Source organism: Suncus etruscus, chromosome 7 (genome assembly GCF_024139225.1).
Source record: "Suncus etruscus isolate mSunEtr1 chromosome 7, mSunEtr1.pri.cur, whole genome shotgun sequence".
Classification (NCBI taxonomy): Eukaryota; Metazoa; Chordata; class Mammalia; order Eulipotyphla; family Soricidae; genus Suncus; species Suncus etruscus.
The window spans coordinates 26,688,893-26,716,565 of NC_064854.1; the positions used below are offsets into that span (position 1 = coordinate 26,688,893).

General features: G+C 34.5%; 1 protein-coding gene and 1 pseudogene across 1 annotated transcript in view; one reads left to right on the forward strand and one right to left on the reverse strand.

The window, feature by feature from the left end:
• DNAJC1 (DnaJ heat shock protein family (Hsp40) member C1) overlaps nucleotides 1–27,673 on the reverse strand; it is a 149,928-nt gene that overhangs the window by 87,463 nt on the left and 34,792 nt on the right. Inside the window, exons 2-6 of the mRNA XM_049777841.1 lie at nucleotides 13,554–13,655; nucleotides 13,024–13,070; nucleotides 5,371–5,536; nucleotides 4,414–4,511; nucleotides 3,404–3,497 (exon numbers count right to left, since the gene is read on the reverse strand). Coding sequence (XP_049633798.1) covers nucleotides 3,404–3,497; nucleotides 4,414–4,511; nucleotides 5,371–5,536; nucleotides 13,024–13,070; nucleotides 13,554–13,655 — 507 coding nt within the window. The remainder of the gene's footprint in view (nucleotides 1–3,403; nucleotides 3,498–4,413; nucleotides 4,512–5,370; nucleotides 5,537–13,023; nucleotides 13,071–13,553; nucleotides 13,656–27,673) is intronic.
• On the forward strand, nucleotides 26,804–26,922 carry LOC126014934 (uncharacterized; annotated as a pseudogene).

Genomic DNA, 27,673 nt, shown 5'->3' on the forward strand with positions numbered 1-27,673 from the left:
ATCACTCAACTCAGAAATAGCATTCCCATCCTTCTCCATGAAGGCTTTCACTTCTTCTCTCAACTCAAAAAACATTTTCAGGACATTTCCCCTGCTGAGCCAATGTACCTCGGTGAAATAGAGCACATCTCCATATTCTGACTCTATTTCTTCTAAAAAAGCATGGAACCTCCTGTGCTTTAAGCCCCTGGATCTGATTTGGTTGATGCATTTCACAACAACAGACATCGCATTGTCACACGGCAGGCATTAACTGCAAAGAGCCTGCTGATGGATAATGCAGTGAAGAGCAATGGCTTTCTCTACGCCCTCCTCTTCATGTTTTTATTGAACAAGTGCCACCTGTCCATTTTTCCTCCCTGTCATCAATGGCCCTGCATCAGTTATTATTCCAGCAAACCTCTTCCATGGCAAACCTGCATTCTCAATGGCATCACACAGATGCTGAAATATCTCATTAGCGGTGGTCTGGCCATGCATTGGAATTATTGTGAGCAGCTCCTCTGTCAATTCAAAATTGCAATCAACACCACAGATATAAATTGTGAGCTGTGCAGTGTCTGTTATATCTGTGCCCTCGTCAAGAGCAACTGAGTATGCATCAAAACATTTGGCTTTCTCACACAGTTGATGATAAATGTCACTTGACACGTTAGAAATGCGCTCTGCCACAGTGTTGGCAGAAAGACTGATTTTGCTAAACTGACCTTTCTTTTCTGGACAGATAATACTTGCAGCCTGTAACATGCATTTTTTAGCAATCTCTCCTTCTGTGAATGGTTTCCCTGCCTTAGCAATCATCTCACTAACCATGTAACTAGCTTCAACTGATGCAACATTCTCTTTGGTTGCTTTCTTGAAGAAATCTTGTTGCCTCATTAGACATGCTTTAAGACTGGCAACCCACTTGGCTCTCTCATTTCCTTGATATTTTGCACATTCCTCAGCATGTTTAGTTGAATAATGGCGTTTCAAGTTGTCTTTCTTGTGTACTGCAACTTTCTCTGAGCAAATAAGACATGTGGGGATGCCCCTGTGCTCAACAAAGAAATACTGCATCTCCCACTTTTCCTGAAATTGTCTGTGCTCGTCATCAATCTTTCTCTTCACTGCAGGCTTTGATGAAGTCATGATGAAGGTATGACAAAATCTAATTCTGCAATAAACTTCTCTCCCTTAGGCCTCCGATAATGCAAGGGACAGCGGGCAGGAGCAGCGTAAATGACGTCTGTGCTAGGCACAAAGTATTCACAATTATTCACTTACCGAATATTCGCAATAAAAAATCGCATTAGTAAGAAAAAAAAAGCATTGCAAAAAATCGCATTAAACATTTGCATACCCCGAACGGAACTGCTTGGGGTATGCGAATGTTTAATGTGATTTTTTTTACTAATGCGATTTTTATTGCTATTATTCGGTAAGCAAATAATCGCGAATACTGCAATATTTGAAGGCCGGTCGTGGGCCACAAAATGTTGTAAGGAGGATCGCAAACGGCCTCCGGGCTGCGAGTGTGAGACCCTTTGAGCTAAGCAATAGAATAAAATATTCTTTAGTTTACTACTGTATTTTCCGGTGTATAAGACGAATTTTGAAACAAAAAAATGTCAACCGAAAATCGGGGTCGTCTTATACACTGAGTATATCCCGAAAAATGTTTCAATATGCTGCTAAACGAAAACTGTCTGAATATTGCCACAAAACGAATTTTCCAACTCGATCCTGCACCAATCACTGCAAGGCTGCTCGACCGCCTCTCTAACTCAGCCAATCCAAGCAGGCTTTTTATGCATGCAAATTAGACAATGTTCTGGACCCAAATCTACACTGTCAAAAGCCTGCTCAGATTGGCCAGAGTCAGAGAGGAAGTCTATAACCTTTGAACCTTTGCTTGTTGTGATTGGCTCACTGTGGTTTATACAGTTGCAGCACAGGAACGTTTTGTCTGATACAGCGAATATAGGCCTAAACCTATGTTTTAACTGCAAAATTAGGGGGTCGTCTTATACGCCGGCAAATACGGTAAATAAAACCATAAGAGACATTACCATGTAAGTATAATATGCACCTACAGTTTGTTTGATCAAAACTATCAACAAATAAAAGACAGTATGGTAATAATATCCAGAGACAATAGAGATGAGAGTCAGGAGGACCATCCATGGCAGGAAGCTTGAAACAAGAGCTGTGAGTGCATTTAGAATAGAGAAGGGTCCATCATGACAATGAGAGTTGGAACTGATTACTCTGGACAAGAACTGGGTGCTGAAAGAAGGATACAATGACATGCATGGTATCCCTTCATTATCAATAATGCAAAGCACAGTGTCAAAACGGAAAAAGACACAGAGAAAAAGACAGAGAGAGAAAGAGAGACGTAAAATGTCTGCCCCAGAGATAGATGGAGGGGTAGGTGGGAGGGGACACTGGTGGTGATAAAGGTATGTTGATGAAAGGTTGTATTCATTCTATGACTGAAATTCAAGGATGAACAATTTTGTAACCATGGTGCTTAAATAAAAAATTTAAAAAAAATAGCAACAAAACTTAAGATTCCCAGTATGAGACAAAATGTCCTCAACTCTTATGCAAATAAAATGGAAAATAACATACATTTTACATAATGAGAGATGCTAATATAAAGACTCTTATACTGACTTAAATGCTATTTAAGTAAGTGATAAAACTGAGTTCTGTTTTATTTATTTTTTGTTTGTTTTTGGGCCACACCCGGCAGTGTTCAGGGGTTACTCCTGGCTGTCTGCTCAGAAATAGCTCCTGGCAGGCACGGGGGACCATATGGGACACCGGGATTCGAACCAACCACCTTTGGTCTGGATCGGCTGCTTGCAGGGCAAACACCGCTGTGCTATCTCTCCGGGCCCAAGTTCTGTTTTATTTAACTAGATATGGAGTAAGTTCTTATTGCCTTTTTTTTTTTTTTTTTTTTTTTGGTTTTTGGGTCACACCTGGCAATGTGCAGGGGTTACTCCTGGCTCTACACTCAGAAATCACTCCTGGCACGACACTAAGGGGACCATACGGGATGCCAGGATTTGAACCACCGATCTTTTGCATGCAAAGCAAATGCCTTACCTCCATACTCTCTCTGGCCCCAGTTTCTATTGCTTTTACATGAGTTCTAAAAACTTTATTTTTCATTTTTTATTGTCTGAAATTTGAAGATAATCTTGAAGCACCAATTATAGAATTGATACTACTGAAATAATTTTAAAACTATTCTAAATTAGATTTTCATGTGCAAAAACTCTGTTCAACTCAATTGGCATGATGAAACATCCTCTGTATATTGGTATTCAAATAACAGGCATGGCATAAGCTACCTCATGAATAAGTAAAATGAGAGCATCTAGTATTATATGAAAGCGGTACATTTTACCTGGATTAGATGAGGCAATGCTTTTAGTGTAAGGCAAAACCAAATTCCCAGCTTGCATGGAAGCAAATCATGCCATTGTGGTTTCATCAACAACCTGAAAGGGAAAGAAAAGAGAAACAAAATGTAGAAAGCTGAAGAGATAAATATGTTCATAAAAGTCATGAATAATTTTTTGCTATTTTCAACAAAAAATGAAGGCATTTTTTTCAACAAAATTTATGACTGCTAGAACCAAATCTGACTTTAATCATTAAACAGCACAGGCACAACAAATGCAGTACGTAGAGCAAGTAAAAGAACTGAGGCTAAGACTGGGAGGAAGAAGGCTCCTAATCAAGTAGAAGGATAAAGAAACAAAACCCCTCTTCCCAACCTGGACTTCTCTGTTGAACAAAATGAATTCTTAAGCCTTATGATTACTTCAGCTAAAAAGACTGAGCATCATCAAAGTGTTCTCAAGTGCTGACAAGCAGGTATGAAGACTGTAAACAAACCAATACATAAAAATTAATGTCATCTGCTGTTCAGGGAAACATCACTCACTGATGCCACCAGGACAGAAGACAGGCAGGACAGTCTCTGATCTCCATCTCACTCTAGTCCAGTTTCTGCCCTGCTGTGTCAATTTTAAGCCCTTTATTTCTTTCTATGAATCAATAGAAATAGTGGTATTTTTCCGAGTATGCTGCATATCTCTATATTGTCACTCTTCAGCGACACACTAAAGTGATCCAGATTCTGCTAGTAATTCTGAGGTCCAGTATAAAAATGTCAAATTGTGAGAATTTGGAGATTTTATTTCTCAAATACATATTAAACCTTTATCAGAAAAATAAAACCCTTTTGCTTAAGATTAGAATTAGTCTCATAAACTATGGCACAGTTAGTCTTCTGAATCTACTACAGTTGTAAATGATTTTAGCATATCTGAAATGAACATATGTACAAAACAGAATCACACTTAAGACATTTTAAAAGTTTCAAATGATAAAATTTTTATATGCTCCTACCTTTCATTTTTTTCTGAAGCACCAAGTTTTGAAAGATCTACATTCTTGCCTCCTGCCTTTTTTTTCTTTTCTCTCTTTTTTCTACTAAGAAGTTCATCCTTAATGTGGAAAGAATTACGGTTACAGGTTATCATTAATATGTACTCTTCAAGGATTATCAAGAATCTCCTATGAAGGGGAAACATTATAGAGGAGCATTTATGCAAATATATGTATGGTCCAATGTGATTAAGTAAAATCATCAATCTTTAACAATAACCGTTGCCATGGTATCCAGTCGTTAAACACACATGAAGTTCAGCGCTGTCAGTCATGTGAATCTCCATAGCAATCAAAGTTTTCTAAGGAGAAAGCATTCAACTTACTTTCTCTCATTTGCCCAACTTTAATAATGTCACTTCAAAAAGAATGAGTCAACCAACAGATGTTAATTCATGAGCACCGATAAATGTTTTACTGTCCTGAACATATAAATAAATATTATAGCAAAATAAACAATGTCATTTAAACAATAAAAGGCTAAGAAAAATAAAACTTTCTAACCAACTGATCTCTGATATTATAAATTTATGCCTAAGTTTTGTATAACATTTAAAAATAAAACTTTTTTATATACAGGGCCTGTGACAAAAATTTCTAAAATTGTTTTAGAAAAATTATTGTTTCTTGAAAGGTGATAATTAAGAGAATGTAGTTCTCTCTTCTCATTTTCAGAAGGTAATTGGACCTTCATAAAGTTTCATAACAAATTCATATACATTTTTAAAAAAGGATAATTGCTTCCACTGTCTTTGCACTTAGAATTGCACTTGAAATCATATACTGAAAACAAAGTACAAAGTAATTTGCATGAGAATATATAGGAAAATGTAAATTTTCATCAGTTGAAAAATAAATGTCTAAAATTCCTTATAAAATTAGGGAAGGCAGATTGTCTGATTTATTACCAATACTTACCAGTTGTTTCTCCAGGTAGATTGACCAAACCACAGCATAATGACCCACTGTGAGAATAATGAACAAAAGTAATGCCAGCTCAGCATTGCTCATTTTTCTCACCCGCCTGTAGTAGAATACAGGCTGTCTCCAATCGGGAAGTCCATTGATCAGAATCTCATCATACCTACAGTAGCAAATATAATATTTTTTTTGTTGAAGTTTAAATAAAAAAAAAAAAGCTATTAACAACCTGTATTTGTAAAGAGGGAAGAAAAAGGAATTTCTCTTCCAAATCAGTAACATTTTAATGATCAACATTACAATTGTCTATAAATTCAAAATTATGTAGATCTAGTCACAACTTTCAAAAGGGTACTTACTTGGCAATATGCTTATGGATACAAGGTCCTATTTGCACGGCACCCCAATGATGTGACTCTTCAAATGACAACTAAACTGAAGGAGCCATGTAGTCTACATATCTTTCATGGTCTGAAGTTAAGACCATACCATAAAAGTCGGCAACAAAGGAAAGAATCTCAATGGGAGGGAAAAAAAATCAAGATAGGCGCTCCATATGTTACCATGAAGTAATTATTAGTAGAATCAAATTCAGGATAAATTTTCTCAGAAGTATTTTAATTTACACAGTTCAGATTGAAATGTTTACATACATTATTAAAGGCTTTTAATGGTATAAAAAAAGCCTATAAAATGAGCGCCTCTTTATTTTGTCTTGCTAACACTTAAGAGAATGAAAAATTTCCAAATTAGAAAAAGAGGGCAACAACCAAAGTATGTGGCAGATTTCTCAATAAAAACTGTTTATCTGCAAACATTTAACTGGCAATTTCCTCATTTTTTGGCTTTGCTGGATGGGAAGAACTGAACAAATAAAAAGCCTTCCTAGAATGTCTTTTAAGTCAGTTTTCTTTACAAAATCTCAAGGGAAGTTAAATTTACCTCTAAAGTTACTGACGCTGTTTAAGATTAAAATGCTTAAGGTTAAAAATCAGGAATAACATTTATGATTATAAAACTCAAAATGATGACAAAAATTGTATATTCAAAAACACACGACCTGTTAATTGAACTTAGCACATTAAATATTCTAATCACACTATTTCCAGAATTAAATCTTCACTGAAAGGCCTAATTTGGTGCAACACATTGACCAAAATATTTTAATTAAAAATATTCCGAGTTAGTCGCAGGCCTAATTACAGGAATAGAAATAGGGCCTATATTGTCAGGCAGGTCAGTAGAACTCAGTAGTAGGTTTTTCTCAAGTAAATTGACCGATCTAGGAATAATAGCGCAGCTGCTAAACTGCCAGTCTTGACATGTAAATCAATTTAAATGCAACAACTGCACTAGCTACTTTGATAGTTATTAAATTGATACCTTAGAGATATGCAAAAAAATAAATAAAGCAAAGGATTTATTACAGACAACTTCAGTAGAAAATATTGATTATAAATTCAAATTTTATTAACAAATCTAGAATGTGACTTTTGGATCAACTTAAGCTATCGATAACAGAAGACCAGAAATAAACTATGTTCAAAATAAAAGACATTCATTAGTATTATTAAAAGTTAAAAAATGTGTAATATACAAGGAGCGACAAATTAAAGTATGATTGTGCAATAGCTAAACCAGATAAAATATGAAATTAGTATCTCCTCTTTCAATACTGATTACACTTCTTTAAGACTATTATCAAGGCATAATCTGATTTCATCAAAAACTATAGCTACTGTCCTCAAAAAAATTCATGTTTAAATCTCTCTTTGATAAAAAGATAACTTCCTTGAAATTAAAAACGGATTGTTAAAAAGATTTGAAATGATATCATACAAATTACACTCATAAAGTCCATGAATATTAAGCTCTGAATTTGTTCTAAACCTATTTTACTTCAGGTTTATTGAGAAGAAAGAAAGGTAAACATAACAATCATTATTTTCAGTTTAATCTCTTTAATACAATGTTTTCATGTAAAAAGTTTGGTTATTAAAAATAAAAATATGTAAGAAAATGGCAATGATTTCTTATGAAAAAACAGGATTAAATTATTAAGTTTGTTTCACATCTAAACCGTATTGAAAGAAAGCATGACAGCATTCATATCTATGAATCTCACTTGGGTTTTTCTTTATCATATGAAATGCTAGGTACCTATTAATAGATACAATTTTCTAACTCATATGTAAAGTGTATTTAGTGCACAACCAAATTCAAGATAGCAAAACCTAAGCATTGAACACATTACTCAGAACTAGATATCTACTAGGTCATGTGTGCCACTCTAAATAACATTCTCTAAGGATTAAGCTTAGAATCAATGCTCTATTGATTTTACTATCAATGAACATTATGGCTGAGAGGACTGGCCATTTAAGGGAAGATAGCTTCCATTATCATTCAATTTTTAGAATATACATGGAAAATGGTAAATCACTCCCCTTCTGAAAATACTGAAAAAAATTAAGTTATTTCTTAAAATATGTAGATACTTTGTCCATAAGTTATTTAAGAAAAAAATATGTTAAAACAACTAAAATTTGAATTGACAAATGCTTTTTCTACATTAAATATATAAAGTATATTATAGTTGACCTTAAGTTCTTCTTAATAATTTGTTAAAATGAGATTTATCTTTAAGACTGTACATGTTTTAATCTCTAAATGAACCTGGCTTAATCTCTATGAAAATTATACTAATGCAAAAAATTACATGAAAACATGAATCATTATCTTAGAAATGAAAAAGTTAAGCAATTTCAGATATCTAAAACACAACCTAATATGAATTTACTTCATTTGATTTTTTCAAATGTACACAATGAGCATAAAATAATGATTACATAACATTAGTGAGTTCCATTCTATAATCTGCAATTCATCAAATATATTTAGTCTAATACAAACATTGAAAATAAATCTGGAAAAATTTATTAACCAGTAAAAATATGTAAATTAAATATTAGCATATTTAGAGATAGAAAATAGTAATTATAAAACTAAAATAAAATTGTTCATTTCAAGCTTAAAACATTAATAGAGCACAGCAGGTAGGGCATTTGCCTTGCATGTAGCCCACCTGGGAAGGGATCCAGGTTCGATCCCCAGTATGCAATATAGTCCCCAGAACCTGCCAAGAGCAATTTCTGAGTGCAGAGCCATGAGTAACCCCTGAGCAAACCAGGTGTGACCCACCCCCTCCAAAAAAAAAAAATTTATGAACATCTTTCTAGGTCACATTTGATCTTTACAGTAAAAAAATTAATTATATAGATATCATAAATAGGAATTTAACTGACCAAATTCTATAAATTATGTTTTAGTATCTATTTGATGCATATATATACCAGAACTTTGGTATACAGCATTTTCTACAGTAATAGTTATTTTCTATTTAGCAGTTAAGGAACGTAGCAAGATAGATTCCTTATTCTCAGATTAACTGTGTTTTTCTTTAAACATATATATCTTATCATATAACTGATAATATGTTAATATGTTAAGCAAAGTTTTAATAACTGATAATAGAATTGTTAAAAATCTATTAGTGGATTAGGTTTAGAAAATATACTTTTAATTGGTTTTGTAAATAAAACATTTTAAATTAAAAGATTTTCTGAATCTACTTTTATAACTGTAGTAACATGAACTAGAGCAACAGAAAAAATAAAGTTGCACATTGTGTTAGCAAAAGAATATTAAAAATGTGCAATAGATTTTCAACAAAAGTACCTGCTACTAAAGCATATTATGTTCTAGGACACATATAATTATGTCCTAACTGATATCTACTCAGTTCTAATATTAGCTAATACTCAGTGTACTTGTGAAGAAATTTGTTAGAACATAGCTGAGTTGCTACTCCCCCAAAATGAGAATTATGTAAAGAATTCAAAAAGGGGTGCTAGGCTAGATTTCTCTAGACTAGATAAGGAAAATGTACAGTTCCAAGTTACAGTTTATGTCTTTAGTAAGGGAAAAAAAAACATTTGTTTATTCATTATTGTATTCTTAGGAATTACTCAAGAAAAATGAAAAGCATCTGTTTATAAAAGTTGATGGCAGCATTGTTCATCATTGCCAGCAAGTGGAAACAACCTAAATCTCATTGGTGCATTCACCATAATCCATAAGGTGGATTATGAGATACAATTCAACCACACAAAATAATGAACGGCTGGTAAATGCCATAATATAGATGAAAGTAAATTATGCTATGATAAAAAACTGTCACATGTAAAAGATGACCTACAGCATTACTTTATCTGAAGTGTACAGAAAAGACAAATTCAGAGATACAGAAAGGAGATGAGTGATGGAGGCTGGTATGAGAGGAAGAACTGCTTGCAAGGAGGTTTAAGATAGCTGAAAATGATGGAAATTGTGGTCATTAGTACGACTATAAATTTACTAAACATCATTGACTTGAACATTTAAAATAGCATTTAAAAAATTTTAAATTTTTTATTTGTTTGGGGGCATTCCCATTGACTCTGTGCTCAGGGGTTGCTTCTCAAGTACTCAGGGTATTACGTGTACTGGGGATAAAAAGAACCCTGGGCTGATAGAACTCCAGGATGCAAAGCCTACACTCAGTCCTCTGAGCACACTTGGAAGCCTAAAATACCTGTTCTTTATGAAAAGCTAACCTAAATCAAAACATTTTAAAAATAAAATTGTCTTTACTTTTAAAAAGGGTTATTTGAGGCCAAAAAAATGGTTCAGTGGGTAAAGTATTTGCCACCCCTACCAAGTCTGCCAGAATGCAGAACCAGGAATAAGATGAGCACTGCACAGTGTGGCCCCCTAACAAAAACAAACAGGGCTGGAGAGATAGCACAGCAGCGTTTGCCTTGCAAGCAGCAGACCCAGGACTTAAAGTGATTGATTTGAGTCCAGCGTTTCATATGGTCCATCCTCCCTGCCAGACAGGAGCTATTTCTGAGCAGATAACCAGGAGTAACCCCTGAGCACTGCTGGGTGTGGCCCAAAAACCAAAAAACAACCCACAAAAACACAAACAAAAAACCCCAAACAGTTATTCAATTTGTTTGATCAATTTTATTGCTATTACCTTCTCTAAAGTACCTGATATCAGGGGGCCTGAGTGATAGCAGTAGGTAAGGTGTGTGCCTTGCATACAGCTGACCTGGGTTTGGTCCCTGGCATCTCACCTGGTCCCCTGAGCCTGCCAAGAGTAATTTCTGAGCGAGCCAGGAGTAACCCCTGAGCACCTCTGAGCATGACCCACAAACCAAAAACCAAAAAAAAAAAAAAAAAAAAAAAAAAAAAAAGAATGTACCTGATTTCAGTGAAAATACAATTATTTATAAGGAAAATTATTAAAATAACTGATAATTTCCCATATTGCTAATTTCTAGACAGTTTCACACTTAAAAGCATTATTTAATGAATAATTATAATATATAAATGGGGTACCAAAAGCCAATTGTCAGTATCAGGACAAAACTTTTCTTTTTTTTTTTTTTGTTTTTTGGGGCACACCCGGTGTTCAGGGGTTACTCCTGGCTGTCTGCTCAGAAATAGCTCCTGGCAGGCACGGGGGACCATATGGGACACCAGGATTCGAACCAACCACCTTTGGTCCTGGATCGGCTGCTTGCAAGGCAAACGCTGCTGTGCTATCTCTCCTGGCCGCAAAACTTTTTTTTTAACAGATTAAACCATGTGCTCTTTTCCCCCCTAAAGGAATGATAAATAGTTAGGTAATTGTCTGTTGAGGTGCATGCATTTCTCCTATAAGTTTAAATACTCATAGGTCATCTGGCCTCAGGCATAAGCTTTAGAGAAATGGTCCTCAGCTTGATTAGTTAAGACTTTTGCCTCAAGGAAAACCAGTTACCAAAGAGTTACTTGTGCCTCAAGGGGTATAAATACTATAGCTGTTTGTGTAACTGTCAGATCCACTTTTTCTACTAACACTGAAAAAACGCAGAGGGAATTAATCCCAAAAAAAAGAAAATGTTAGAATGTTTTTTGTTGTTAAAAAAAAAAAAAAGAATGTTTTTTGTTGATAAAGAGACAATTAGACCTATAACGTGATTTGTGAAGGTTTCTGTGAAGATCTAATTTCTGTACTGAAAGAAATTGTTACAAAGTTTACTGACATTTATGATGATAACCAAAAGACAAAATCTGATGCCCAAAATATAGGGAGACCAAATAAATCCAACTCATTAGACACATTTTTTGATGTGTGAAATAAACGAGGGACTCAATGGGAAAAACCAACTAGAAAATATGTGTAGACGGACCAACATTTCTTTCAACACACTTCTAGGACTCTTTCAACACTATGGATTATCTCAAACTAGAGGAATGTCGACTGTGGTATCTGGACCAATGCCAGTCCTTGTTATAAAGCAAAGAACTCAGTCAACGGAGTGTATCCTGAATCTTGCTTTGGGATGTGACAAACTGAAGTATTCAAATTGAAGAGTTAAGATGAGAAGCAGGAGTGGTAGTTAACGCGTTAAGATACCGAATAATTCCAGACAATGCACTGGGAAATTATTAAGAATGTCACTGCAAACTGGGGGGCTGTCTCTAGTAGCTCCCACAGAGAAGTGGGTGTGGGAGGTATTTAGACTGATGTTAAAATCCCAAAGACAAAGTTGGGTTTCCTCCCCTTCTATTTCTCCTCTTACCGTGGGGCAATCATTTTCAAAGTATAGACACCCTGTAGCTTATGGGTGTCGCAGTTTAGCAGATCACAAGCATTGCTACTCAATTTAAAAACAACTAGAAAAAAATATACCAGCCTGCTTTACAGGCCAAGGGAGTGTTTGGTGAAATTTTTAATTGTTTGTCTATCCTGAGACTTGATACAAAATGCAATGCTTATTGTGGGTCTGATTTTAAAAGTTGGAAGCCAATTGTCAAATTCCACACTTTCTAAGGATGCTATGGAAGGGTCCTCTGCCAATCTTTGAAGTCTCTGGCACAATGCATATTATTACTATATATATTATTACTCTTCTGAAATGGTGGAGCTGAGTCTCAGGATAAGGGATGAGTCTCAGGATGAGGATGAAATTCAGTGGTGGAGGACAAGGGAACGAGAAGGAGGTGAAGGAAATGGGAAGAAGAAACAGGTAATTAGCTTCTGCTCCTATTTTCTGCAGACTTATGCATGTCTGTTCTTCCACTCACAAACAGGGCTTCTTAGTTTGAGAGTGAAGAAACATAAAGAAACAGTAATATCTGGAAAATCACAATGGCCCACTTATAAAAGATTTAAGAGATAGAAACAACAAAAAGAGCACCACTGTGCAGAGGAGTTGTTACTGATCTCTTAAAAAAAAAAGGTGGGCATTTGTTTTAAGCCAAGTGGTATTCAAATTTCCTAGGGAAATAAAGATATAAAAATCATAGCTAATGAAGCAATGACTGCTAATTTATGACTTGTGATCTTAAACTCTATAAGAACTGAATCAATCAGTGAGTATGTAACCAAAATTAGTGCTGCAATTAACATACATTTTAGAACATATTTCTGGGAAGAAACAAAAGAAAAATACGAACTTACAATAAATAAAATTTTAATGAGACAATTCTTCCCTTTACAAATGGAGAGGCATCAAACTTGAAAGTCTTAATTCAAAAGCAGAAATGAACACTCACCTCTGCCTTCGCTCATCATCCTTTAAAACTTCATAAATGGCCACCAGCTAAAACAGAAGCATTACTTTAAAATAAAAATCGTCTCAACTATAAGACATCGCTTAGAAAGGGCAAACACACTATAATTATGTACAACAGGAAATCATATATCCTCATATCAAAAATGAATAGATGAAAAATGGATGTCTTTAAGTAGTACCTTAAGGGGTGAAAAATGATTCATATACAAATGTGTTCTTTGTGAAAGATGCAAAAATTATAAAATAATAAACTATTTTAAAATGAGCTTTTTTAAAAAAGCAAAAGCTACAATTTAAATATGAAAATTGTAACAATCAAGATCCTCCAGAATTTAGACTAATATCAATGTTGAAAAAATATATTTTGTTAAAAAAAATCCTCAAACTCCAAAGATATACATTTGTATTATTTTCAAGTGGAAATATTCTACAGATACATTTTATGTCCATGATCAAGTTTTTCTGTAAATTTCTCATGAAATATATGTAATAACAGCACATTTCACTTACTTGTCTAAACTGAGTTTCTGCATTTTCATCCTTATTCTTGTCTGGATGCAAAGTTAGTGAAAGCTTACGATATGCTTTTCTAATGTCTGAGGATGAAGCATCCTGGAGGTGGTGGGGGAAGGGGGAAAAACACAAAGCAAACTTTGTCAGAAAGAGAAATTCCCAGAACCTTGTTAAGATCTGAGAAGACAGCCAACCAAGTGCAGGACCCCAGGCAATGTAATTTGAGCAATCAGCCTAACAACCAGGCGGTGCGGCCTGACCCACATGACTGAACAATTATTCAATCTAATTTGGCTCTCCTCTTAACTTTTCATTACCATACAGTCACTTAAAGAAGACAGTATTTGGCAAAACTTTTCAAACACTTGTCTTCCTAAAATTAACCAATAAATCTTTTTTTAGTAATTACAAGATCAAAAAGAAACAAATTAAAAATTAATACAGCCGTGTTCCTTCAAAGAAAGTCTTTATTTGAGAATCTTAAAGCCAATTTCTGGATCCCAGGCTTACCATATGTGGTTTCTTCATTGTTATTTATATTGAATTACTAGCCAGCAACAACCTATGGAATTTCAGTTTCGCATGTCAAAAAGTGTGCCTACTTGAGGGCAGCTACATTTGCTTTTAACCAAAGTAATAGTGAGAAATAGTTCTATACATTATCTTACTTTTGGCGTTAAAAGGTGTTTTTGATGTTTTGCAAAATATAAGATTGCCCGCAATTTATATATTGCTAATGTAGTTTAAATACACTTTAAAAGCCACTCGTTCAGTAAGAGTACGTTGGATTATATGAACATTAAAATTTCACTTTATGCAATTTTGTGTGCACAGGTAAACTAAACATCATTTTACAAGACCAGTATATATTATATATTAACATACTGTTATGTAGGACTTAAAAATATCTCCTGGGCTGGAGAGACACTACAGTGGAGAGGGTGTTTGCCTTGCAAATGTGGCTGACCCAGGCTCAGTTTCTGTCATCCCATTTGGTCTTCTCTGAACCACCAGAAGTTAAAACCTGAGCACTGCCAGGTATGGCCCCAAAACAAAAATAAAACCCCTAAAAACAAAACCCCTCCATTTCCACTATGTTAAAATGTTATCCCAATAATAATAGAGTAAAATGACAGTAAATAAAATATATCTATGATTTTATCATTAAATATTTCGCAACTTTTTAAAACCACCTTTTAAAAAATCTCAAATAACTGAAAATGAAAACAAAAATCTGTGTACCTAGGACTAAATAGCTGTTAAGGAAATAGAATTGTAGAGAGGCAAAGTGAGACTATAATTAGTCTGTCAAGACTTCCTTTACAAACCATTATTTTCACTACCAATTTTCTAGGAGCTTACTGCTCCAGGCTCTAATTATTCTTAAAAGTTTCAACAAAGGTGTAAATATTTTTGTCACTTGTGGAAGGCCAAGGAGCTATAAAATTAGCAAAGTAAGTTTTGCAGGCAATATAGCTGTGATTTTCATTCTAATTGGTTTCATGGAATGAACACTTTCTCTACCTTAAACTATAGGTAAACTGTGGCCAAAGCAGATGATCATTTACTGGAAATTCTTGTTGGAGATTATGTTGAGTGAAGAAATCAAGTATCATTAAAAATATTCTCTAACTGGAATTTTAATTTGGATGATATGAAATTGAATTCTATCATATAAAAATTATTTCAAAGAGATTATTTACTTCCTAATCTTATAAAGTAATATCTCATGGCATTATCTGTGAGTTATTTAAAAATGACTAAAAGTCACATTACCGGAACCCTTTTGTAGTTTTACCATGACCCAAATACTGCCAAAGTAGGTATCTTGAATATAAATATGACCAGATGGTTCTCCTATTTCTAGTCTTTTGTAACTCCCAAATGCTTTCATCATCTGTCTCTTTTCCAAGCTTTTTAGCTTTATCTCCCTCCAGGTTGGTCCATCCTCCTGTCCCCTATCAGGAAGCTGTTCACTCAGCTCATGTTATTGTTTTGCACTGAGCAATAAACAAAGACAATTCTCTCCAGACTGGACTCTCAGGCTATACACACAGGCCTTCTTTTCTCTGGATGATTGTCCCAGTAGGATTATTTGACTACAAATCTTATGTTTAAAAAAAATAATGGAGATTTTCCTATGACCAAGACATCCACAGACAAGTTGCACAGCAAAGAGCTTATATATGTGTCTAAGTTGAGTTAACTACTTAGTGAATTGCATAGATTCGAATCTATGACCACGTGGTGTTGGACATTTAACTTAGCATATAAGTGTGAGGGCAGGAGAGATAGGATTATTACTGGTGACACTCTGAAGTTGCCAGGGCTGTGTTAATTTATAGAAGCATTTTATATCATATTTGTTTGACAAAGCTAAATGTCAGAATATTTGTTTCACATACTCAGTGGGAATATGGGAGACCTTTTATCTTGCAATGACAACATTTGATTGGGCCATAGGCAAAGTGACCATCATTAAGACTGTCACCTGCTTTTCTGTACAAGACAGCCAAGAAGATGCCATGGAACACAATCTCCGGAGCCCAAACCCAATAAGGGCCCCAGCCAATGAGGTGAGTGCTGATCCTGCCGTGTGTTTGGGCATAAGAACGCCATTATAAAGGACTGCTGCCTTGCTTCCTGCTTTTCTGCAGACAGCCAAGAAGATGCCATTGAACACAATCTCCAGGGCCCAAACCCAGTAAGGGCCCCAGCCAATAAGGTGGGTGCTGATCCCTGCTGTATGTTTGGGCATAAGAGAGCCATTATAAAGGACTGCTGCCTTGCTCCCTGTCTGCTTTTCTGCACAAGACAGCCAAGATGATGCCATTGAACACAATCTCCAGGGCCCAAACTAGGTAAGGGCCCAAACCAAGTAAGGGCCCACGCACATCTTCTAACCCACGAACCCCCGCACAGCACATAGTAAAAACCACTATATAAGTGTTGCAATGGGGAAACAATGCAGGACAACACCAAACATAGAGAATGAAGATGACCTGAAAAGTACCAACCACCTAGTTAGCCTCTCAGATAAGAAGTTTAGAGTATTAATATGGAGGATGCTCAAAGAATTCAAAGCAAGCATAGATTGAGGTGAACAGACCATAATGATAGAACTCAAAACTGAAAAAGGAGGTCCAAAAAACTTGGTAGATGAAATGAAAACCTCAATGAAAAGCCTCTCCAATGGAGTAACAGAAGCTGAGAATGGGGTCAGTGAGCCAGAGGATGAGATGCAGAACAACTCCATACAGCAGAAGAGATTGGAAAAGAACCTTAAAGCAAACGATCAGACAATGAACAAACTACTCAAAAAAAAAAAAAAAAAAAGACAAAAAAAATAACAACGTGAACAGATGAAAATAGAAGTCTTTTATAAACTCAACAGAAACAACATAGGAATCATTGGAGTCCCAGAGACCCAGGAAGAGAATATTAAGAAGAGCTGGAGAAAGTGTGAGAAGAGGAAGGGGAAGAGGAAGAGGAAGAAGAAGAAGAGGAGGAGGTAGTGGAAAAGAGGGAAAAAGAATAAAGAGAAGGGACTGGAGAGATAGCATGAAGGTAAGGCATTTGCCTTGCATGCAGAAGGACGGTGGTTCAAATCCCAGCATCCCATATGATCCCCCAAGGCTACCAGGAGCGATTTCTGAGGTAGAGCCAGGAGTAACCCCTGAGCGTTGCCGGATTTGACCAAAAAATAAATAAATAAATAAATAAATAAATAAATAAATAAATAAATAAATAAAGAGAAAGAAGAGGAGGAGGAGGAGGAGGAGAGGAAAAAGAGGAAGAAAAGGAGGTAGAAAAAGAGGAAGAGATATTAAAATTAAAAAAAAGTTTGGAAACAAAAAAAAAGAAAAAGAGGAAGAGAAAGTATAAAGGAAAAGAAAAAAGAAGACAAGAAAAGAGGGAGAAGGGGAAGACGAGGAAGAAGAAAATGAAGAGGAGGAGAAAAAGAAGAGGAGGAAGTAGAAGAGGAGGAAAAAGAATAAGAGAAAGAAGAGAAAGGAAGGAAAAGAAGAGAAGAAAAAAATGGACTGAGGATTTATTTTTAATTTCTTTTCTTATAATAGTGTCTTTGTTTAAGCACCATGGTTATAAACATGTTTGTAGTTGGATTTCAGTTAAAAAAAAAAAAAAGAACTCTCAATAATATAGATAATATGACTCTAACAGCTCAGAGAAGATTCTGTTGTTCAGTCCTAGGGAATTTTACAATACTTGTTGTTATTCATCTCAATTTAACCTCAATCTTATGTTACATTTCAGAACAAATTGAGCTAATAATTTATGTACTGCCATTCAAGGAATGTTTATATAAATAAATAACTTTTATGGTCCTAAACTAAATTTAGAATTAACATAATTAATTGATAATTTTCTCTTTGTATAGATTTCCAGAAGTCTAAAATTTCTACCATTTTAGTACACTTTTTTCACTTTATATGTGGCTTATATATCGTAATTATTGACAGCAATTATATAAGAAAATATTGGTTATATATGAAAGTATATTTTACATAATATTAAGAGATATGAAGATGGCTTTCCTGGTAGGCATTTGTTAGATAGAATAGTAATCATAGAAAAATAACAGGAAATGTTTAATGGGTTTGGTTAGCTGGTACTCTATAGTCAATTGTTAATAAACAAATGACTGAGCACCAAAAAAAAAAAAAAATGTCAACATGAAGAGATCTACTGAGCTTATTTACCAAGATATTTTTTCCCTTCCAAGTATGATGTGGGATTGGGTATGCTGGACATGAATTATAGTAATATGTAAATGAACTAAGGAAAGGATATATGATCATCCTTTAAAAAATAACATCCGGGCCCGGAGAGATAGCACAGCGGCATTTGCCATGCAAGCAGCCAATCCAGGACCAAAGGTGGTTGGTTCGAATCCCGGTGTCCCATATGGTCCCCCGTGCCTGCCAGGAGCTATTTCTGAGCAGACAGCCAGGAGTAGCCCCTGAGCATCAAATGAGTGTGGCCCAAAAACCAAAAAAAAAAAAAAAAAAAAAGTAATGTCAGTCAAAATGAAAAAGGATGAAAAGTCAGAAAATCTGGAAAGATTAAAGAACTCTAAGTTAGTTCCTACACTGCCTGGAATGATACTAAACATATAGCTGGGAGTAAGTACAAACACTTCCCACCCATGGAAAGTGAAAAACTGAGTAGAAATATATGGGCCAGAGAGATAACACTGCGCTAGGGCATTTGCCTTGCATGCGACCTACACAGGACAGATGGTGGTTTGAATCTCAACATCCCATATGGCCCCCCCAAAACTGCCAGGAGCAACTTCTGAGCTCAGTCAAGAGTAAACCCTGAGCACTGCCAGGTGTGACCCAAATACCAAAAAAAAGAAAAAGAAATATAAGAAGACGAGACAATTAAAACAAAATAAAAACTCCCAACTTTCAATAAAGAAAGTCCCAAACTCAAAAACTGAACAATGTTGTTAGTAATTTATTTGGGGGGGGGGGGACATGAAGTGAGGATAGGAGGGACTCTCTAGTGTTACTCAGGAGACCTGGAGGACCCAACTGCAATTCTTGGCCAGCTGTGTTGGCAGGACACTTCTTTGCTGTACCCCCATGAAGCCCATGTGGTTCTGGGACTCAAACTTGACATAAGGCATGTACTATTGTGCTATTACTGTAGTATTTCCCAGCCCTACTAAATACTATCAAATAGCTAATGAAGTCTTCAGTCTTCCTTCAACTCTTCCCAAAAGTAAAAGAGAAAAGAATACTTGCTAACTCATCCTATGAGAGCTGATACCAAAGCCAGGCTAACAACACTAACAACAAAACTATACAGAAATATTCCTTTATGCCGGATTTCAATAAACTTTTAGTTAACAAAATCTAGCAATATTAAAAGGATTATTTATCAATCAACAGTTTTTGCCTGTGGACTGATACAAGTTGAAGGATTACTTGTTGAAAATCACTACTATAAACCGTGACCAAATGAAATTTATGCCAAGAGTAAAGGTAATCTATGAATGAAAAAAATCAATGAATATATAACAATGTAATTGTGCTAGAGAGATAGTACAGTTTTGTTTTTTGTTAAAGTAAAAATAGATTTTATTTGGAAGTACTGAGGAAGGAAGGACAGGATAAGAAAGAGAGAATAATGAATAAAATGCAAGCTTCTCCAAAAGTGGAGAGAAACCTGGTATACAACCCAGCATATAAGTAGGACAGTGTGCATCTCAAGAGGTGAGATGCAGGCGACATGTGTTCTGGCACCATATACCCAAGAAGCACATGTGTCTCGCTTATTTCATAGTTTTATGTGGTCTTTCTCCCTTTTCTATTTTTTCTCCCTTTTCTATTCTGCATAAAACAAAGAAAGAGAGAAATCTCATTTGTAGAATTCTAAAAGATAAAACTATAAGGCATGATAAAGGAATGATTTATTCTACTTCATTGCTCCGTGGTTAATTTAGGACTGTAACCAGAGAGAAGATATACTATAATTTCTTTTTCCTGTTACAAGATAGTCTAATTTCTATGATTCAGGAAGCAAATAAGCAATCAATAAAAGCAAATTGATATCAGAATATATATTTTCATGCTGGATGTCTCTTGTATGCCTTTTTTTTTTTTTTGTAGCTTTGGAAGCCACAAATTTCAAGACTCTTATTCCTTTGAGGGAATTTCATACTGCAAATAGAAATACTTACAAATTAGAAAGTATCAAATATTTGTCTCTTAAAAATGAATATTTTGCTCTTGCATGTTTGTCACACTTGACTTGTTGACCAAAATTTCATCAATTCACCTGTAATGATTCAAGTCTACCATTGCAAAGATCTCAAGAGAAAAAAAAATGAAAAGGCAGATATAAGCTAATAAATTCTAAAATCCATTTCTTCTATGGCTCAAAGATTGGTCATGGCTTGAATGGGGTGGGAAGGTTATGGCAAAGTTAAGTGGAGAACAACTGTGAAAGATGTGGAGGAAAAATGTGTCTGTGGTTTATAAGAGAAAAGAGTTTCACTATTTCATGTGATCTGGGAAGACAGGTAAAGGCTACTGATGCTAGTGCGTCTTTGGGCATCATCTTAGGGGAGATAAGGTAATGGAATAAAAGGTTCTACAATAAACAACATAAGAGTCTATTTATCAGGTCTTACAAAGGTGATAAATAGAATGGTCATTAGAGAATACCAAGCATCTGCTATCAGCACGTGCATTTTAATTTATACTCATATAATAAAGTGTGTGTATAGTACTTGGATAAAATATGGAATATATCTGGTTCCAGGAAATATCCTAAAAAAAGATTATGTAATTGTTAAATAGTAAGGTTAATATTCTATCTAATTAGGATAAATGAACATATAATAATCAAAAAATCTAAATGAGTTTAATTTTATTTATAATTTATCTAAAGAATAATAAATCATTAAATTCAATGTTCTGAAGTAAATAAAAATAACTTAAGAGTAAGGACCATGCTATAGAAATTATACAGTCTGAAATTTAATGGAAAATTTTTGTTTGTTTGTTTTGGGGCCCTAGAGATCAGGGGTTACTCCTGGCTCTGTGCTCAGGAATTACTACTGGAGGGTTCAAGGGACCATATGGATGCCAGGGATCGAACCCAGGTCAGTCACGTGCAAGGCAAACACCCTCCCCACTGTGCTGAAATTAAGTTAAAATAGTATTTTTATAGGCTATGGGAATGGCTCAAAGAACTGGAGTACACTATTAGAAGACCATGAGGTAAAACTAGATGATATGGGAAGTTGGACTAAGAGTTGTAGCACAGCACAAATATTTAGGCAAAATCTAAAACAAATTTGAATAAAGCCAATCTATTTCTAAACACTGATCATCATACAAAATGATACATTGTTACATAGATATGCAACATAAATAACATTATATAAATACATAACAAATAATCAAATAAAGAGCATTTTCCCTTAATTCTCCCAATAGAGAAGTTCCAGACTACTAATCTGGCCTGCTTCTCAAGCCTATGTTACCCTGGAATAGTAATTCCCTTTCTTTCTCTCTGCTTTTTCCACTCTGAAGAAGTCATGTCTCTCTTGAATACACATTCTTTCATGTTTTATATACAGTTTGCCTCATGACAGGACTATTATTCAACTATGATTATAAAATATAAATTTGTTAACGGTTTTTCTTGTTTGGTTTTTCAGGCCACACCCGTTTGATGCTCAGGGGTTACTCCTGGCTAAGTGCTTGGGGGGGACCATATGGGACGCCGGGGGATCGAACGGTGGTCGCAATCTTTCCTTGGCTAGCGCTTGCAAGGCAGATACCTTACCTCAAGCGCCATCTCACCGGCCCCAAAGGTTCTATTTTTATATCAACTAATGTTTAAGGGTCAATGAATTCGAAGATTCTATAAAACTTATTTTTGCAGACCACTATACTGACATCTGGATGCAAATACATTTCTTTCATAAATCAAGCCTACTTCACTAAAAAAGCATTAATATAAAATTTATATTTAAAGGTGAATTAAAATAACCTTTACTATAAAAAGCACACCAATATTAATTAAATTAACGTGACCTTTCACTTAGTGGTATTTACCTTCATAAAAATGAAAGACTACAGACTAATTTCAGAGAATTTGTTCATCAATATACTTTGTTCTCTACTTCTAAAAGTCGAGGGCTAAGGAGATAGCTCAAAAGGGTGGGAGTGGAGGTTTTGCACATTTGAGATATCAAGTTCAGTCAACAGAACTACACACCCTCTACCCTTGAAGTCCTGGGTATAGTCCTCCAGGTTCAAAGCACCATGAAAAAATTTCTATTAAAAAAATAAAAGGAATATATTACTAGAAAAGTCATCATTTTTCCCCTTAAAAATGTAATTTTTAGAGACTGGAGATTCATGCATTTTTGGGGACAACTCAAAAATCATTTATATAACACAATTTCATATAAAGACCTCTTTTAAAACAAATCAAGATTTAAGAAACCAATTTAAGATTTCTAGGCTGCCTGATTTCTCTTATACACACACACACACACACACACACACACACACACACATTATATAATAAAAATTAACTGGGAAGAATTGCTAAGTACTAGAAATAGATAATATTTTCAAAATAACAAGAGAATCAAATTGTTTCTAGCTGCTTAATGATTATATTTAAAATTATACTGAAGGCAATCCAGTAATAGATATAAAAATAAAAAGTTGAACAGAGTAAAAGACAAACCATACTCAATCACATATATAATAAATGGAATGTTGAACTGCCCAGATATATTAAAAATTGACCATCTGTATTCTTAAGTCTGTATTGACAGTAAATACGTAAGCTAAGACAATGCCCTTTATTTTTATAAAATAAATAAATAAAATAAAAGACATGTATCAGGGATTAAAATGGGCCTTAGTGTGCAAAGCATACACTCCAACCCATTGAATTTCTAGTCCTCAATATGGTTCATTAAGCAATATAACAATTGCTACAGATTTCATTGTCTATTATTATATGTTAAACATACAATTTAATAAAGACTAATGCTAATGTAGGCTACATTGCTTGGTTTTTAGTTTTGGGGCCATACCTGGTGGACTTCAGGAAACTTTATGGGGTGCTGGGGATCAAACCCAGGTTGGTTGTGTTCAAGGCAAACATCTTACTGTTGTACTTTCTCTCCAGCACACATATTTCAGTAAATTGACTTACAGGACTAGGAAGATGAGTATCTTTTGCATGTAAAAGCCTCAGGACCCATAGGTGACATAGTTTATTTCATGCTTCTTCCAAGCTAAGCCAATAGTAACCCCTATGTACTACTCAGTGTGGTTCAGAAGCCAAGAAAAACTATTAGTTTGTGAAAAGAGAAATAAGATCATCCCTTTCTACTTGACTAGCCTGAGGTTTTGCTGTTTATGAATACTGATAAAATGTATTGCAATGATGTTTACACTATGAATGCTGAGTTTTATTTATCACATAATAAACTTTACTAGACAGTGTTAGTCAACAAAACACTTTAAGTATTGATATTACCAGAAACATAAAAAACTAAGCAAATTAAACTTTAAATATTGAGATGGTACTCCATAACAATATGCTGGTTAAAAAGGAAAAACACAACTCAGCCACCTCAATATAAAATAGAGGAATTTTTCCTTCACCAATTCAAAACAATTTTCAACTTGCCTTTAGCAAATAGCAGCTGCATGCTTTAATCTTTTTCCCCTTGAAAAAGGTTTGACATGTAAAATTAACTGGATACATAAACTGACTTCTTCATAGGGCAAAAGCTTCAGAGCAATGGCAAATACTTTGGATTCCCTTTAGTAAGACATTCCCCAAATTGCAATTTAAACTGAAACTTCATCATATTTGAACTGACTTAATTTTATCAGTAATACTATTGGTGAGCTACTATTATAGGTATTTATGAAAACATAGCAATTCTTTTCCTTGAAAATGTTCTATCCTTAAGAAAAAGAATATCTGTTTTGAGCTCATTTCCTCACACAAATGAGCTAATTCAATACAATTATAGTTGTTTAAATTTAACATTGATTTAAAAAGTGCTTGAAAAGTATTAGTCATTTCTTAAACATGTGCTTTTTCACTAGAGCTCAAAAATCAGATAATCAGATAAGCAATCAGATAAGAAAAAAAGCAGCGCACACCTTTCTACTTAGAAGACTCTTACTACAGAAGTGAAGAACAAGCAATTAACATGGCAATGTTAGCAACTTTGTATATCCCCAGCTATGAATATATACCAATTAGTTTGGTGAAAAATAAAATCAAACTATCACTTAAATATAACTATCAAAAGCTAAGACAACTATTTTGCTTTATTTAAGAATTTTAGTGAAGGGGGCCAGAGAGATAGCACAGGGGTAGAGCATTTGTCTTGCAAGTAGCCAATCCAGGATGGATGGTGATTCGAAACCCAACATCCCATTTAGTCCCCCATGCCTGCCAGGAGAGATTTCTGAGCACAGAGCCAGGAGTAACCCTGAGCGCCGCTGGGTGTGACCCCAAAACCAACTAACCAAACAAACAAACAAAAGAATGTTAGTGAAGAAAGTAAAAATCACTGCAAACATCTCATGTTTCTTATATAATATTCTAGTATATATTCTTTCAATACAAATGATTATCACATATTATATAAACCAAATATTGCCTGTTTCCCTCTAATACTTTGAATAGAAATGTAAAAAAATACAATCAATTTTTTCTTATTGTTCACAAATAAGATATTAAAATCTACTTTTGACATTCTAAATGGAATACTGAGATTAAGTCATTTTTTTAACCTAAAAAATGACAATGTAATTTCTATATATTATAGATCCCTTATGTGACTATAAAAGGAAAACATTTCCGCTAAGAATATTTACTACAGGGGGTGGGGAAAAAAAGAATATTTACCATGAAAATTATGTGTGCTTTTTCAAAAAATATTTTAAAGGGAAAGCTGAATTGGGAAAAATACTGTGTTCTCTTTTTATTTTATTTTTTGGTTTTTGTGTCACACCCAGCAGCACTCAGTACTCCTGGTTCTCTGCTCAGGAATCACTCCTGGCAGGCTCAGGGGACCATATGGGATGCCGAGATTTGAACCACCTACTTTCTGCGTGCAAGGCAAATGCCTTACCTCCATGCTATCTCTCCAGTCCCTACTTGTGTTCTCTTAAGAACTGAAATGTTGAATGATAAATGGGTGTAATAACTAACAATAAAGAACATGTTTAACTATGGTTAATACTTTAAGTACCTGATCTGATTTCTTACTAATTATCTTTTAATAACTTGTTAAATAATAGCATTTGTTAGGAACATTTCAGGAACAATTTCAATATACTCCTTTTTTAAAAAACATACCAATAATGAAATAGAATTTTAAGACACAGGCATTTTCCCCAAAATTATTAGTGGACTTGATTTTCCTATTTTAATTAATATTCCCATTTAAGATTATTAAAAACTTACTCTGATCCAATATATTATGTAAAATAATAATAAAGCATATTACTGAAAGATGCAGCAAAATGTATCATTTTCCTTGGAAAGTACGGAAGCTCCATCTAGAGGCTTCTCCCTACTACTGTCACTTGCCATATCAGTAATATCACCTAAGAATGTAATATTAAAATGTCAGAGGTTCCTTTTGTATCTACCCTTTTGTAAATTCATAATGAGCTCTTGCCCTAACCTTTTCAGGGCAGCTCTAGCTCCATCACTGCCATCAAGTTAGAAAGACATTTATGTTTCCTGTAGCACTTAACATCTTTTTAAGGTTCAAGAAAGGGGTATGTGTGTTCTTTTCTCCCTGTGCTATTTATCTTAGTCTAAGAAAAAAGAAAATAAAGTTGCCTTTTGTATCTAGACAATGGTACCACACATTGTTAGCAACCTGAAACTTTTTCAGGATGTTCTTATTTTGCAAGTCATATACTTTGAATTAAATAATTATTTAGTTTAATGATAGAAAAGCCTATGATCATGATAGGAATCATAGTTAGGGAAAGATGAATAATAATCAAAATTAATCAATTCTAGTGTATTAGAACATAAAGCATACAAGTATATATAATATATTAATAAATTTTATGTCTAAAAGAAATTAAAACCAATGTGATTAAAATATTTTAACTGCCGCCCAAAATAATATCGGTCTGTATAAAGTAAACTCTTTCATTGTACACTCAAAATTCAAAATTACAAATCTCACCATAATGTCTTCAGTAGCAATGGAATGAAGGATTGTTAGCATTAAGGGGGAAAAAAGGAAAAAAGAAAGAAACTTCAATGAGGAAACAAGTCATTGCTTCAAATAAAAATTACTTAGTACATATTTTAATAAATATTTTTTTCTTCTTAAGGAACATACACTTTCTGAATTACATTGTAGGAATTAAAACTGAAGAAACTGTGAAAGTCAGAGAAAAAAAGACAAATTGAACTCATGTCTCAATCATAGCTCCATAGGTGAATGAGGTTGTCACTCATAACAAAATTTTCAAATAATTTAAAAATAATTTGGGTCGGGGCTGGAGAGATAGCATGGACGTAAGGTGTTTGCCTTTCCTGCAGAAGGCCATTGGTTCAAATCCCGGCATCCCATATGATCCCCCGTGCCTGCCAGGAGCGATTTCTGAGCGTGGAGCCAGGAGTAAACCCTGATCACTGGCCGGGTGTGACCCCAAAACAAACAAACAAACAAACAAACAACTTTTTGGGTCTATGGCCATACCACCCTGAACACACCCAATCTTGTCTGATCTCAGAAGCTAAGCAGGGTCGGGCCTGGTTAGTACTTGGGTGGGAGACCGCCTGGGAATACAGGGTACTGTAGGCTTTAATTAAATTTTATTTAAAAAAAAAAGAAAATAATTTGGTATAAAATAATGAGTAGAAAAACAATGAAATCTCATAGTCATGTTTAAAACTCTTCCCAATGGCCAAAATACATATTAATAGAAAATTTCTGGGCTGCTGGCAAGATAATACAGCAATTAAGGTGATCCACATGGTCCTCTGAGTCTACCAGGAATAAGACCTGAGCACTACTGGGTATGGTTAAAAGCAAAACCAAAAAAGTCCATTCTTGTAGAAGTACATACAAACATATACAACGTATATATACGTATATATGCACGCACCAAGGAAATTTGGAATACTCTAGCTTTATTCTTTGATTAGATTTTTTAACTCAGAAACTTATTAATAAATCAAAGAAGTTGAGTTACTATAGCTTTGCTTTCAGAAATAAAAACTCAATTAACACAACAATAGAGCGGCAGCCCAGATTTACTAAATTCCTACCATATTCCACATATTTTTTAAATGTTATTATATAATTATCGCAACAATCCTTTAAGAAGGTACTACTAAAAGTTCATGGCATACTTAAATAGGTGACATTTATATATTTTTAAATTATAGTATACTTCAACAAAGCTGGTAATATCAAAGTACTAGAAAAAAAAACTAAAAATTTTCATTCCTCAACCCTTCTTAAGTTTTGGTAAATTTGTAGTTCTGAAATGTCACTACAATCTAGTTTTAGAATTGTTCCATCAGTCCAAACAGATTTCTATTGCCTATCT